The sequence below is a fragment of the Paralichthys olivaceus genome, chromosome 5 (assembly GCF_024713975.1).
Source record: "Paralichthys olivaceus isolate ysfri-2021 chromosome 5, ASM2471397v2, whole genome shotgun sequence".
NCBI lineage: Eukaryota > Metazoa > Chordata > Actinopteri > Pleuronectiformes > Paralichthyidae > Paralichthys > Paralichthys olivaceus.
The window spans coordinates 1,386,026-1,400,432 of NC_091097.1; the positions used below are offsets into that span (position 1 = coordinate 1,386,026).

General features: G+C 42.2%; 1 protein-coding gene across 3 annotated transcripts; it reads left to right on the forward strand.

The window, feature by feature from the left end:
- Nucleotides 1-1,928: 1,928 nt before the first annotated feature.
- pih1d1 (PIH1 domain containing 1) lies at nt 1,929-9,005 on the forward strand. Of its 3 annotated transcripts, XM_020106129.2 has the most exons (12): nt 1,929-2,026; nt 2,725-2,808; nt 3,490-3,592; nt 4,726-4,783; nt 4,879-5,067; nt 5,906-5,967; nt 6,492-6,573; nt 7,156-7,252; nt 7,785-7,811; nt 8,019-8,097; nt 8,644-8,787; nt 8,893-9,005. In XM_020106129.2, the coding sequence occupies exons 1-12, from the start codon at nt 1,944-1,946 to the stop codon at nt 8,926-8,928; spliced, it is 1,044 nt and encodes a 347-aa protein (XP_019961688.1). In that variant the 5' UTR covers nt 1,929-1,943; the 3' UTR covers nt 8,929-9,005. The 3 variants fall into 3 exon arrangements, with proteins under 3 accessions (XP_019961688.1, XP_019961689.1, XP_019961691.1); XM_020106130.2 differs by lacking the exon at nt 7,785-7,811; XM_020106132.2 differs by lacking the exon at nt 1,929-2,026 and having other exon boundaries at nt 2,707-2,809; nt 3,492-3,592.
- Nucleotides 9,006-14,407: the final 5,402 nt, after the last annotated feature.

Genomic DNA, 14,407 nt, shown 5'->3' on the forward strand with positions numbered 1-14,407 from the left:
TGTTTCATGTCAGTGTCACTTTGTTTTCTCCGCCATACACACGGTAGTTTTAAATTGTGCATATATACGACATTACTTAAAAAATAAGTATACTCTTCTTTGACTTTGCCTGTTTAGTGGTTATTAAAATCAGAAACAGTCAAATATTAAACTTGGGAAGTGATAATAGATTTGTTCCTTCAGTTTAAGTTATTCCGACTTTATTTGGGCAGTTGTGTTTACTCAGTCTAATCTAGTCAAATGTAAAATAATTCAGACTATCTCTGTGAACTATCTCTGATCCCATTATCTCTCCTCTGAATTTCGAATTAGCCTCTGGGGGCACTGGTTAATATTTTGAAGCTTCTAGTGCAGATGGTGGACATCCGGGACAATAAAAAAGTCTTAAGTTCACAGTCTGACGTGGTTCTTTATGTTGGCGAAAGTCTTGTTTTGAAATCAGTAAACCGTGTTGTGGGGCGGACAGATGCCGAGAGCAGCTGCAGCTATGATTCTCCGTCGGTCCAATACTACAACAGACCTAACACATCGTTTTGTTAGCAGCTATTTAAATTATACACTCATAATAAAATCTACAGATTATGAGCAACATGGAAACGATGACACGACTTTATAAACTATGGTAAAAAGTAACTTTTTAAAATGAAAGGATCTGGGTATATTTAGAAGATTCTGCATAGTATGTAAGTAAATATATGCTGTGCATACATGACAACTTTAAAATAAACTGTATACTGTATGTTAATAAGTTTTCAATTCTAAATTCTATGGTTAAAACAACTTCTATTGAAAGCACTTGATGTGTGGCAATTTTCAACAGATCTCATCGTGTGAGTGTCGAGGTCAAATAACAAAGAAGGTCGGTTTAATTCCCGCATTCTTTCACGGATGAAAGCAATGAAAACAGAGAGTGTGGGTGGATTCCATCATCTACTCGAGGGCATAACAAAACATAACCACACCACTTTATGCCTCTGTGAAATCACATAACTTCAAACTCAATCCAGCTGCATCACACAGATCTGCACGTATCTCTAAATAATCTCTTGACTATGTGAGAACACAAATGTGTGAATGAGAGCCCCTGAAACATCTGGATAGTTCCCCAGTGAGCCCACGTGAGAAAACAGCAGGAAGTTCTGCAGCGGACTCACTGATTGTGTGTTGATGACGTTTCTAAAACGCAAAGACGATACAAATATCGGTGCCACGTGTGAAGATAATGACAAAGATGTCAGGAGAGCTCTGGTGGTAAAGGCCCGTGATGTTGTTGATGTTATGTAAACAGAGACAGGCGAGTTCTGCAGAGGAATCTTTCCATCACAGGACGTATCACCACATTTTTGTATCTGACGTCAGATCCAGGAATTTATTTTCTCGTTCTTCTTAATTGTGAGATTGAACGTTTATAGCCCAAACTCCCGAAACACATTTTGCCTCAGAGGGCTTTACAATCGGTACATCGAGGGAAACCATCTGTCCTTAGACCCTCGGTTCGAGTGAGAGAAACCTGCCCACAAAAAAAACCTTTTAACAAGAAGAAGGAGGAAGAAACCTTCCACACAAAAATCTGGTTGTAGTGCTGTGAGGGACCAAGCAGCGAGACGATGAGGAGGACAGATGAGGAGGACAGATGAGGAGGACAGGAGTGGTACATGGAAAACCTGGGTTTTTATTTACCCAAAGAAATACAGAACATTTTAAAACCAAAACTTTAACAACAAGGCCGAAAGAAGAAGGCAACAAAAGGTAACGATACTTAACATTACAACTGGAGACCGTGTTGACTGAACAAAACAAATCACAATGAGACATTAGGCCACATATACAGAGATTCAGCAAAACCACAAAACAAACAAGGGGTAAACAAGACCAACTGCAATTTAATACAAAGTCAAATAATGAAACCCCCCCCCTGACAAAGCAGCAAATGGTTGGGCCTGATGAGCTGGCTCCAGGATTTCAGAGACCTCTGCCCTCAGCCAGACCTCTTGCAAGCAGGAAGGAACCTCCCCCAACAACCACGGTAACTCAAAGACAAAGAAGCAAATGATTAACACAACAAGACGATTCCCTGTGTAACCCAACAGTGTCAGAGTGCACTTAGAATGTTCTTCATCTAGATGTAAGGTTAAAAGCAAAGAAACAGATTCCAAATAAACAAACTGATGTTAATTGTTTGGTGTGGCTGACTACAAATGACATGAACCTGTGTGTAGCAAGTTAATGAGGGGAGAGTTTGTGGATTTGGGATATTTTACCCTGTGCGGCCGCAACTAGTGAATTTAAATGTGCTTTCCTTGGCGGTCGTAGGAGCTCTACTGACTGATTCTAGATTGAGTGAAAGAAAAAGAGACAGTGCAAATGTCTGGACTGTATCTGGGACGTTTCTGTTCCTGACCTCAGTGCTGAGGAATAAACTGTTCCACCACTTCAGAATTATTATTATTTTTTATAAACTATGGTGCAGAGTGAAGCTAGAAAACTGTGTTCATCCAACCTGGTGTATTTACAGTGAAAGATTTTATAATCAATGATTTTCATGAGATTAATCTGAAAATGAATTTATCGCTGCTCACGCGTGTGGTTTATATGTGCGTGTTGTTATTTTCCATACATTACGTGTCGCCTGTTTCAGATGTTTATCGAACAATCGACGCAATTTTCACAACTTTTCAAAAATTCCTAAGATTCCAGTTCAGCTCTGCGCTTTTATTCTTGAAGGATTACGCACCGGAAATGTCGTCGTGGCTGCGTCGGATACGGAAGTGAAGGTTTAAGAGCAGCGAGCGGCGCGAGGGGAAAAAAGGTAAACAACTTTATTTACGTGTGTTTTCGACAAGTGAGAGAAACAACACACACACACACACACACAGACACACACATACACACACACACACAGTGAACACAACATGCTGTTTAATCATTTCACACAGGAAACAAAGAGCGAAGCTAAAATGCTCGTTGGCACTGAAGCTAACATGTGTGTGTGTGTCTGTGTGTGTGTGTGTTTTCCAGGTATTACAAAAAGTTAGTACTTGTTACGTTTTCATTTAGTTTTAGTTCATTCATATATATTCAAGTTTAGATGAAGTCAATAGTAAATCAATGTAAATCAACACTCTGAAGTCAAAGTGTGTGTCTCTTAATAATGGGTCCCTGGACTCTTAAGATGGCGTCCAACAAATTGAGTGAAAATTGTTCCCATTAAAAAAAAAGTGTTGGAATAAAAACATTGGAAAAAGTAAAAGTTGCTTATTTAAAAAAAAAAAAAAAAAAAACAGCAACTTAAACAAATCAACTTTGTGTATTTCTGTGAGAAGACATCCATCTGCTCCTTTTCTTTGTGTATCATGTTATACGTTAATCATGTGACGTGTGAGGTCACTGCAGCAGATAGCTGATCAGCGACCCCCCCCCTCACAAACAAATCATCGATTGTTAAACGTCTTATTTTTAATGTTGGATCACTGGCTGTGTTTTGTCCGTAGCCATGGCGACCGACTCGTCTCTGCTCAACTCCGAGCTGCAGCTGCAGCAGCAGGAGGAGCTGCAGCAGCAGGAGGAGCTGTATCAGCAGCTGCTGTTACAGGTGAGCGTCAGTTTAACGCCCGACAACACAACTTCCTCCACAGAGACACCCGTCGTTCTCCGAGACCTTAACCACCAGAAGATCCAGGTCTACACCGTCAGTGGACAGACTTCAGCAGTGACACATTCGTAGCTTTCGAATTCAAGTTCTAGTTTGTAAAAAGTGGAATCTGTTATTTATTCTCTGAGAAGTTTCTCAGCCTGGCTCTAAAGGGAAAGTTTGGCTTTTTTAAAGAAATTCTCTCATTTGTTGAACTATGTCAAGATACAGAACCGCACCTGAAATGTAAACTAGTTATTTTTTGATTAAATTGATAAGGTATCATTTGTCAATAAATGGCGTTGCTGCTAAGCTAACTGCCTTTAGCCCCATATTTACCGTAAAGACAACAATGGTGATGTCAATCTGCTCATCTCACTTATAGCAACAAAGAAAATGAGTCCATCAATTTACTGGATTGATTAGTTTTATTGATTCGTTTACTTTACATTTCATTTAATGTACAGTAATTATTCCTGGGGCGTATCCTTTTGCCCGTACTCTTGCCATTTAGCAAATTGTACTGTTTCTTATTTGTGTTTTATTCGGTATCTTGTGATGTTTTGTTTATTTTCTGTATGTTGATCTCTACCCTGATGCACCCTGAGTTAAATAGTTTGGTTTAATGAATGAAAGTTCTAAAGATGTTACCTCACCAAAGCTTGGTGTTATTTTAAGCTTTGGTGAGGTAATGAACTAAAAGCTAATGCTGTTGTATCTTCCTTTAAAAACTGTCCCTGCAAAGGAAGGCGCATACACAGCTCTTGCTGTTTTTTAGTCTGCTCTCCAAATATTTTTAGACAGTGGTTCATCAACTTGTCAAGAGTCCCCTTAAAAAACTTTATTTTATTTTTTTTCTCAGCTGCGTTCCAGTGCAGACGCGACGAAAATTGTGAAATGAATAAAATGGCAGCGTGCAAAAATCAAAAGCTTATTGTAGTAAAACCTGTTTTTTTCTCTTGTTTGTGTTGGTTTGTCTTAACCTCTTATCGTCACCTTTTGTTTCTGTCGTTATCTAGTTTGTCTTTTGGAGTAACTGAACATGTGTGAAACCTCTTGATGTGTCTGAATTTAACTGCTGGTCGTTTTTTTAGACGATGGGTCAAATGCAAACTGAAAATCCAGATTCCACAGTAATTAGACCTCAACCTGGTGAGTGTCTCCACAAGTTTTATCAGAACACACACACGCTCATGCAGGAAAGAGGACAATTGACTTCTCTCTCTCTCTCTCTCTCTCTTCTCCAGGCATGTGCGTGAAGACTGTCACAGAGCCAGACAAGCAGAAGGTCTTTGTTAACATCTGTCAGTCAAACTCAGTCCCGCCTCCCCCTGAACTCTCTAGAGAGGAGCTCGTGGAGCTGCTGCAATCAGAAGATCCCAGTGGCTACAGAGTTCCCATGAGCCTCGGCGAGCCGCACACAGAAGTAGATAACAGTATGTAACTGAAGCCAAAAGTAATATTATTTAATTGGCAGGAAACATCAGTGTTGGTTCAGACCCTTTTAGTTGTTGCTTTAGTGCTTTTAGAGCGTGGTGCAGAAAAGAGACGGCTGTGCTTCATCAGGGTTTAATGTTTCACTGCAAAGTGGAATGATAATGATGATCGGTCGTTAAGTAACTTTAGCTTGAATGGATTAATCATTTGACGTCAGTGAAAGAGTAGCCATCAACTAGAAAACGTGAAAGCTGTTTTTCATCTCGCTGAGCTCAGTTACTCAAACTGACTCCCTGTATAAACTGAAAACGGTTTTGTTTGATGAGTCATGTAAAGATTCTCTTGCAATGAGTAATCTCTGTTATTCCAACTGTGTATTGACACGAACACACAGGCTTCTTCATGATTTGACAACTTTCTTTTCTTTTGAATGATTGATTGAAGCTTTTATTAAGTATATAGTAGTACAGTAACACATCACCCGAGCCTACAACTCACATAATTGCAAACTGGTGCATGAAATAAATCTTAAGGGTAGATGACATGAGGGTTTAAATGCGTTTTAATACTTAAAATCACACGTGATGTTACGGTCTCTGTCTTTATCGCTTCTAACGTCTTCAATTGATGTCAACAGCAAGCATCTGCATTTGTAGAGGACTTCAGAATCTATCTTGTCGCTACTTTAATTCACGACTCTGGCTTTGATTTCACCCTCACAACTGAAAAATGAATGACAAAGCAAAATGGAGAAAATAAGATCTGTCTCTGTCTCTATCTCTCTCTCTCTCTCTCTCTCTCTCTCTCTCTCTCTCTCTCTCTCTCTCTCTCTGTCAGACTCTCAGGGTTGCACAGCTTACGACGTGGTCATCAACCAGGAGTTTTTCCAGATGTGTCAGGTGTGTGTGTGTGTGTCAGGTGTGTGTGTGTGTGTGTCAGGTGTGTGTGTGTGACCCTTTTGTGATCTATTTTAATCATATGAAAAAGTGTATGTTGGTATTTTGGAAAAGAGGAAAGCACTTACCTCCGACAAGGTGGAAACACATCCTGGTACCATTACTCTGTTTTGATACATGTACTATTAGAGATGTGTCAAAACTGCTTGTACTCAACTGAATCCTCATTATCAGAGCTACACAAAATCCAGAACATGGATATTAAATCAGAATCTAGATCATATTCACACTTTTGCAATAGAGAGTTCTGCATTATTTCTTGAGAAACTCAAAAAAAAAATACCTTTAAAAAAAATCCTAAATTTGATGTGTTCTTTCTTTCCCACCCCTCCACCAAGTTTTAAAACCGGTCCAGTGGTTTCTGTGTAACTGTGTCTGGAATCAAACAGAAGAAAAACACAACAAATCCTCTGTGGAAGTAACAGAATGAAAAATAGAACGTAGCTGTGTGTGTGTTTGTCTTGTAGAAGGATCCTTTGTTCCAGCAGTTTGTTATTCTGGTGTCTTTGGAGGGTCTGGAGAACAAATACAACCTCGAGCTGAGCAGAGGTAAGTTTGATGAATCGAGACACAGCCACAGATCAGAATCAGAAGTACTTTATTAATCCTCGTAGGGAAATTCAAATGTTACAGAGCCGCTGAGAAAGAGGTGAAAGAGCAAAAGCAGGTATAAACATATCAATGTAAAAAGCAAGTAAGGCTAAAAGAAATAAAAAGATATACATATGTAGAAATAAAGACCGGGCATGTAAAGATTTACATTTGTGCATGAGTAAAGTAAGTTAAAGTATACACAGTACACAGTATTAATCTTTATACTTTACAGGTTGTCATTGTACAGTTTGACAGCCACAGACAGGAATGACTTCCTGTGGCGTTCTGTCGAGCAGCGTGGGCGGATGAGTCTGTCACTGAACGAGCTGCGGAGGCTCATTAAGACATGATGGAGAGGGGTGTGGCGGAAAGTCCAATGTTGTCCTTACTTTGGACAAAGTTCTCCTCTCCATCACCACTGTGACACTGTGTCCCCCCCCCCCCCCCCCTCCACAACAACGCTGCTGGATCAATGTTATGTAACCTGTCTCGTCTAATGAAAGGCAGCTGTTGACTCTGCTTCTCGTCTCTCTGCAGAATGGAAGGTGTTGAAGAACAGGAAGTTTTTGGGATCTGTCGGTGAGCAGAACATCCGCAAAACCAGCAAACCGGTGATTCAGGAGCTGCCGCCTCAGTACGTGTGAACGCAAACCATGTTTTGAAAGAAACTTTGTGCTGAGACAAATTCCCCTTTTTGTCTCCCTGCATGAATCTGACTGTTGGGAGCTTTGTTGCGTAGGATCGTCTTCTGTTGTTGCGGCTCTGGGGTGTGTCTGAGACTTAGGGTGCGGTGTGTAAGATGTAGGTGAAAGGGAACTATTGGCAGAAATTTAATGTAGAATAATCCTCATGATGTTTTCACTAGTTCATTTCTTCTAAACTTTATGAATTGTAGTTTTCTCTTACCCCAGAAAAGACCCTTTTGAGTTTTCATGACAACTGAAGGTACCACAGGTTCTTTTTCATGTTTGGGAGGAGAGGGGGAGGTGAGGGGGAGGAGAGGGGCGTTCAGCTGCAACATTTTCAACACAGGATATCACTGAACTCTACGGACTGAACCTTTAAGGATATCAGTATTCTTCTCATCAGTGTTTTCGTTCGGTCTGGAATGTGTTTGACTGAACAGTTTGTCAGTTGTTTTCTTTAAAATCTCTCCGTTCTTACAGAGGAAGCTCCACTTCCGCGGCCAAAAGGTACGTCTGTGCTGCTGCGTGATTTTTTATGTCAAGTCATAGTTCATCGGCTCACACTTTTTTCTTCTTTCCTCCCATTAAGCATCTGTTCATTCCCTTTCCTGCTTTCTTCTTTTGCTCATCCGTTGTTCATGTTTGTTCTTGTCTCTGTCCCCACCCCCCACCCCCGCCGCCTCCTCATCGTCCATTTCTTACTTCTTTCTTCAGACCAGAGTTCACTTTGCTTGTGGAGCCCCCTGCTGGTGAACCCGAGTATCTCATTGCTGAAATAAAGCTACCGGGGGTGGTGAGATATGCAGAACACAACACACACACACACACACGTATACACACACAAACCAACAATACCTATTGTGTGCAGCAGTATTTCTGGATGTTTACATTTCAGAGCTCCACAGTTTGGGAGATATTTAAGGATTTTGATTGTTTTAACACATTTATCAAACTTTCTTATATCATAAGAAATACATGCATATATTTTTAATTCTGTGTCACACTAAACACGCCAACACAAACCTAATTTACAAATGTACATCTTCCTCCAGTTTTACAGCTGGAACAACGGTGTGGAGGAAAAAAAAATTGGAGTAAAAATCCAAATAAATATCAAATGGTTGTAAACATTCAGAACTTTCTGAAAATTGACTCGATCAATAGATTTATATATTTCAGATAATTTTGGTGTAAAGTTTCATAGTCACCAAGGCTCAATGCTGAATAATCACTGGTCCGAAGCTGGACACGCACACCTCTCGGCAGTGCTCGACCTTCAGGAGGAAGCAGAGAGCGTCTTTTTGTGAAACTACATCTGCACTGTTTGTCACCTGTGCAGCCATCGTGTCGCTCTCTGGTTCTGGACGTGGGAGAAGATCGACTGGTGTTGACGGCCCGGCCCTCGCTCTTCCATCTGGACATCTTCCACCCCTTCCTCGTCGACCAGGAGAACAGTGTCTCACAGTACAACAAGAAAACCCAGGTACGAAAAACATTTACTGAGAAAACACACACACACCCACACACACACACACACACGATGGGCTGCAACACTTGTATGATACAGCACGTGTTTTGTTTTCCTCAGATTCTGACCGTCACTATGCCTGTGGTGTCATCATGAAACTGAAGAACTGATGTCAAGTTATTTATTTATTTTGTGTTGAAAAATGATGAAATAAAAGAGACGTTTTAAAAAAATCGAATCCCTCCGTTTTATTCGATTCGTGACTTTGATCCACATCAACCAGATCACAGACGTTTCCTCTGGTGCGGATTCAGACTCATGACGACTTAGAACATGGCTTCGATTGGTAAAACACAACTTCATTAAGTCTGTTCAAATCAAAGTTAACAAATTATATCAACTCAAGTGATGACTCTAAAATCTTTTGTGTGTCACTAATTGAAGTATTTTTCAACGCTTGTGAACAGTTTTCTTTTTTCAGTCAGGTCAGGATATACTCCACACGTCTGAAACTGATTACTGCTCATTCTGAGTATTCAGGTTAAATCAGAAAATACAGTTTACATGACAGCGTCTTATTAAAACATCGTCTTAATCTGGTTCATGTCTGTGTCCATGTTTCTGTCCACAGGTTCTATAGAGTCACAACTAAAACCTTGGGAACAGTAGTTTGACCAACGAGTTTTAAAGACCCTAAGATGAGTTATTGGTTCTCTGAGCCGCAGCAGAGGAAACTAAGACAGAAGTATCAAGAGTCTCTTATCACTGTGGTGAAATACATCAGAAGCTGAACACGTTCTGTTCCTGAGCCTCTGGAACTTTTTCTGTGAACTTGGAAATCTCTCCTTTCATGGAAAAAGCAAACGAGTGAAGCGTTCACTTCTCTATTTCTGGATCTGAGGCTGCTCTCTCGTTTCTCCCTATTGGCCATTGTGTCGAGAAGTGGGAGTGTCCAGAGGTAAAAATGGCATAAATATTTCCAACAAGGTATGTGGACCAATTGGCTGTTTTCCAATCGACCGGCGTGTCCGAAAACACACACGGGCCACGAAACGAGAACACGTTGAGAGAAGTGGAAACTCACTCTCAGAAACAATCATCGTTAATTAGAATCTTCACCTTATTAAAGCTAATTAAACGTGTGCTGTATGTTTTTTTTTTTTTAACAATTAAGCAGTAATTCAAATGAAGGTTAGTCCAGCGACCATGTGTGATGACTTGTCTCTCACATGTGAAGCTGTCCTCGGCTCAGCCGGTTATTTTTAGTGTCTTTCACCTCATTGCTTTGGTTTAAAGGACCTCAGCTCACCTGTTGTGGTTCAGAGACCAGCAGCTGTTTCCTGGTTCCCCCTCAATGTGCATCGTTCCAACGAGAGCGTTATGACGCCGCCCACTTCGTTGTCGTGTCACACGTCCATTCGTCACACTGATCGCGTTCCCAATGAGTTTGCTTTTATCGTTACTGCTCGGACTCCAACTGTGCAAGATGGCAGCGTTTGTACCGGGGGTATTTGGGCTTCATTTCTGGAGACGCGTCGTCCATCTTTATACAAGTGGCCGCTCCCCCCCCCCCCCCCCCCCCCAGTTTGTCTAACACACCCCCCCCCCCCTCCACCTGCCCTGTGGCACCCCCCATTTGTTCAGTGAGGTCATCTCTCTGTTCTCCCTAATCCTGCGAGGTGCTCGTCTTTCTGCCTCGGCTTAATCCGCCTGTGGCCCCAAGCCCTGAAACACACACACACACACACACACACACACACACACACACACACACACACATGCACACACGCACACACATACACACACATGCACACACACGCCCTGAAATCTAAATGTTTGTGCACGCACAGACTCACAGTTATTCTTGTATTGTATACTTGGACACTCAGTAATTCTCACAGCATGCATACACACATAGTCACTGAGATAACTCTCTGTCACACACACACACACACACACACACGCACACACACACACACACACACACCTCTGTATAAAACTCTGTCTGTCTCTGTATGTGTCAGTCTCTTTCCAGTCTCTGTCTCTTGGTCTGGTGATACCACATCTGCGTACAGGTATGTTGGTCTGTCTGTCATTTAACATGTTGTTTTTGGATTAGAGCTTAAAATCAAATGTTTATATTTTCATGTTTTTCTCGTGGTGTTATTAATTATTTAATAATATTTTATTGTTCTTTTATCTGTTTATCTGAGTACGATCTGGATTTTCTATTATTTACTAACTTATGTTATATTTTCTTATAAAATCCATCATATCGCTGGTTTTTAAGTTGTTATAGAAATTACTTTTATTATCATCATTATTATTAGTAATAAATAAATGTCCATCTCAAGTTAGATTAAATTCTCTGTAAGTAAATATCATGCAGCTGTGAAATCAAATGTTACCTTAAATATAATCGAACCAAAAATCTCCACAATCATTTGCTGAATTAAACCAGTGTTTTGATTTTTACATTTCAAACCTTATTCCAAATAAATCCAACGCATACGAACATTATGGCACCAAGCAATAAACATAAAGAGGGACTGATGGATTCATGGCTGCAGCATGTGAACAGACTTCTGCAGCTTCACTCGTCCTGATTGTGTTACTGTGCTGCAGAGTTTCATTCTTTATCTGACACAACAGATGATGACTGACGAGATCAGGGACTGAGACCTACAGGGACAGACAGAGACCGACAGGGGAAGAGACTGACAGAGACCTACAGGGACCTACAGAGACAGACAGAGACCTACAGGGACTGACAGAGACCTAGAGGGACAGAGACCTACAGAGACTGACAGAGACCTACAGGGACAGACAGAGACCTACAGGGACAGACAGAGACCTACAGGAACTGACAGAGACCTACAGAGACAGACAGAGACAGACAGAGACCTACAGAGACAGACAGAGACCTACAGGGACTGACAGAGACCTGCAGGGACCGACAGAGACAGACAGAGACCTACAGGGACTGACAGAGACCTACAGAGACAGACAGAGACAGACAGAGACCTACAGAGACAGACAGAGACCTACAGGGACTGACAGAGACCTACAGGGACAGACAGAGACCTACAGGGACAGACAGAGACCTACAGAGACAGACAGAGACCTACAGGGACTGACAGAGACCTAGAGGGACAGAGACCTACAGAGACTGACAGAGACCTACAGGGACAGACAGAGACCTACAGGGACAGACAGAGACCTACAGAGACTGACAGAGACCTACAGGGACAGAGACCTAGAGGGACAGAGACCTACAGGGACTGACAGAGACCTACAGGGACCTAGAGGGACAGAGACCTACAGGGACCTAGAGGGACAGAGACCTACAGGGACAGACCGTGCTCTCAAGAGAAACCCCCCCAAAAAATCCACATTTGCAAAACTGGGCTGCACCTCTGCTCATAACAGGGTTTAGGATCTGAGGTGTTTTGATTCTGAGCCACAACAGAAAACTGTTGGTGTCCAGTTTGCATGACTCAGAGCTAAGGCAGCTAATTAGGCGTGTGTGAGTGCTGTGTGTGTGTGTGTGTGTGTGTGTGTGTGTGTGTGTGTGTGTGTGTGCGTGCACTGTGTGACTGACATCTTTTATTTTCCTTTGTGTCGCAGCCAACTACATTCACAGATGTCAACAGTCTGAGGTCAGACCTGCTAACTTTAGCAGCCAGAGGAAAGTGAAGGGTGTTAAACAGGTGTCTGCGTGTAAAGATGTGTGTGTGTGTGTGTGTGTGTGTGTGTGTGTAAACTGAATAATAATCATATGAAGCTAGTTTACCCATAATTCTCTCTCTGCGAAATGGACAAACGATACGGACCGTGTCCTCGTCGCCCCCTGCAGGTCCTTCTCAGACGTCTCAGCCCGGAGGACCGGGGCTGCGTGTTTGTGTGTGTCACACCTGCAGGAGCTTTACGTCATCACAACTTTAATATCAGCAGCGTTAGATATTTTCATGTCGTTCTTTTCTTCAGTACGAAACTTTGACCCAAGTTTTAAAAGTTTTGTTCAGCTTCAGTATCTGCATCAATATCTTTTATTTCAGTTTTTAATAAAGTTGACATCATTCGTCATGAACAAATGCTTCAATGTCCATGTACACACACACACACACACACACACACACACAGAGACACACACTGTCCTTGACTAAAATTAACTCTGCTAAGGCCCCTGACTTTTGTCTCCTGGAACTTGATTCTTCTTCTAAATCCCCGGCTTCACTCCCTCCCTGTGAAATGTGCTCATTCATCCGTCTGTCATTCCTCCTCCTACTCTCCGTAAACCCCCTCGTGTCCTTATTCACAGACCACACCTTCACGTCCGCGTCACTAACACATAAACACGCCCTCTCGCTCCCCGCGAGCTCATTCGGACGTTATCTGGAGTTTTTACTTTTTGGGCTGGCAGGAGAAAGTCCAGAGCCTCGTGAGCGTTCCTGCCTGCAGCCCCTCAGGAGAACGTCAGGACAACGTCAGGAGATTATCCGGAGTTGTTTTCCCCAAAGAGACGACGTGACAGCTTCCAAAAGTGAAGCCAAAGTGTCTCGATTGCCCCCTGGTGGCTGGCCCTTGTTATGGGTCATTAACCTGCCTCCTCCATGTTGGTGAATTGGACCAAACTAAAATGTTGATTTGAGTTATTTTAATGAAAAACAGCGAAACTTACACGTTTAGAACTTAGATCCTGTACTTTTATACTTCTACTTGACCCGAGAGGTTGAATCAGTACTTGAGTCATCTCTAACTCAAGTATCAGTACTTCTTCTCGAGTGAAGACTGTGTACCACCTCTGCAAAGTACCCGAGTCAAGCCGATGACACATCAGATCATCGGTCGCTCGTCAGTTTACAGTTAAGGTGCTAAGTTTGTTGTAAAATCTAAATATTTCCAAAGTGAATGATCTCGTCTGTCAGAGCTCAGAGGGACAGACGGTGAGTGAGGACGAAGCCGATGGACGGAAACTGGAAAGCGGGAGAAACTCGATCTGCTCGGGTCCTTCTGTGCTGAACCCTCGTCACATTCTCACCTGTTCACACTCCATCAGTCTCCGTGGGCTCGCGCGGCCAGGGAGGTGTCAGCACTCTCCTCCTGTGTGTGTCTGTCTGTGTGTGGCTTTGTGTCAGGACAATGGAAGCCCAGAGACAATTTATAGTGAAAACCATGTCTCCGTGCCCGTGTGTGTTGTTCTGTCTCCAAAGTGATTAATCACAGGAGACTGGGGCCAGATTCAGTCAAGATTTAGTGATGAGGACTCGTGTACTTGTAAAAGAGACAACTCTGCGTTAATCCTACGTCACAGTATTTTTTTAAAACTTGATTATGGACAAAATATGTTTAATATTATTGTAATATGTTTGATATTATTATAATATGTTTGATATTATTATAATATGTTTGATATGCCGTCGGCTGCAGCGTTGTTGGTCTCTTTATGGTCGGGTGGACCGGGTTCTGTCAGGTCCTTGAAGACATGCAGAGGACGAGGTCTCGTCTTGTGATGGGACCAGAAGCCGCTGGTATTTCCCAGACTCAGGCTCCAAGAATAGTTGGACTCTGTCTGTGTCCTCTTCTGGGATAAATATTTACCTTGGCCCTGTGTCGGATGTTCTGCAGGCAGAGC

Bases quoted from the DNA above. Each gene is read 5' to 3' on its own strand.
- pih1d1 (XM_020106129.2), top strand. From the start codon at position 1,944: ATGAGCTGGCTCCAGGATTTCAGAGACCTCTGCCCTCAGCCAGACCTC. The intron at 2,027-2,724 runs GTAACTCAAAGA...TTATTCTTGAAG, and splicing joins AACCTCCCCCAACAACCACG to GATTACGCACCGGAAATGTC. The intron at 5,968-6,491 runs GTGTGTGTGTGT...TTTGTCTTGTAG, and splicing joins AGTTTTTCCAGATGTGTCAG to AAGGATCCTTTGTTCCAGCA.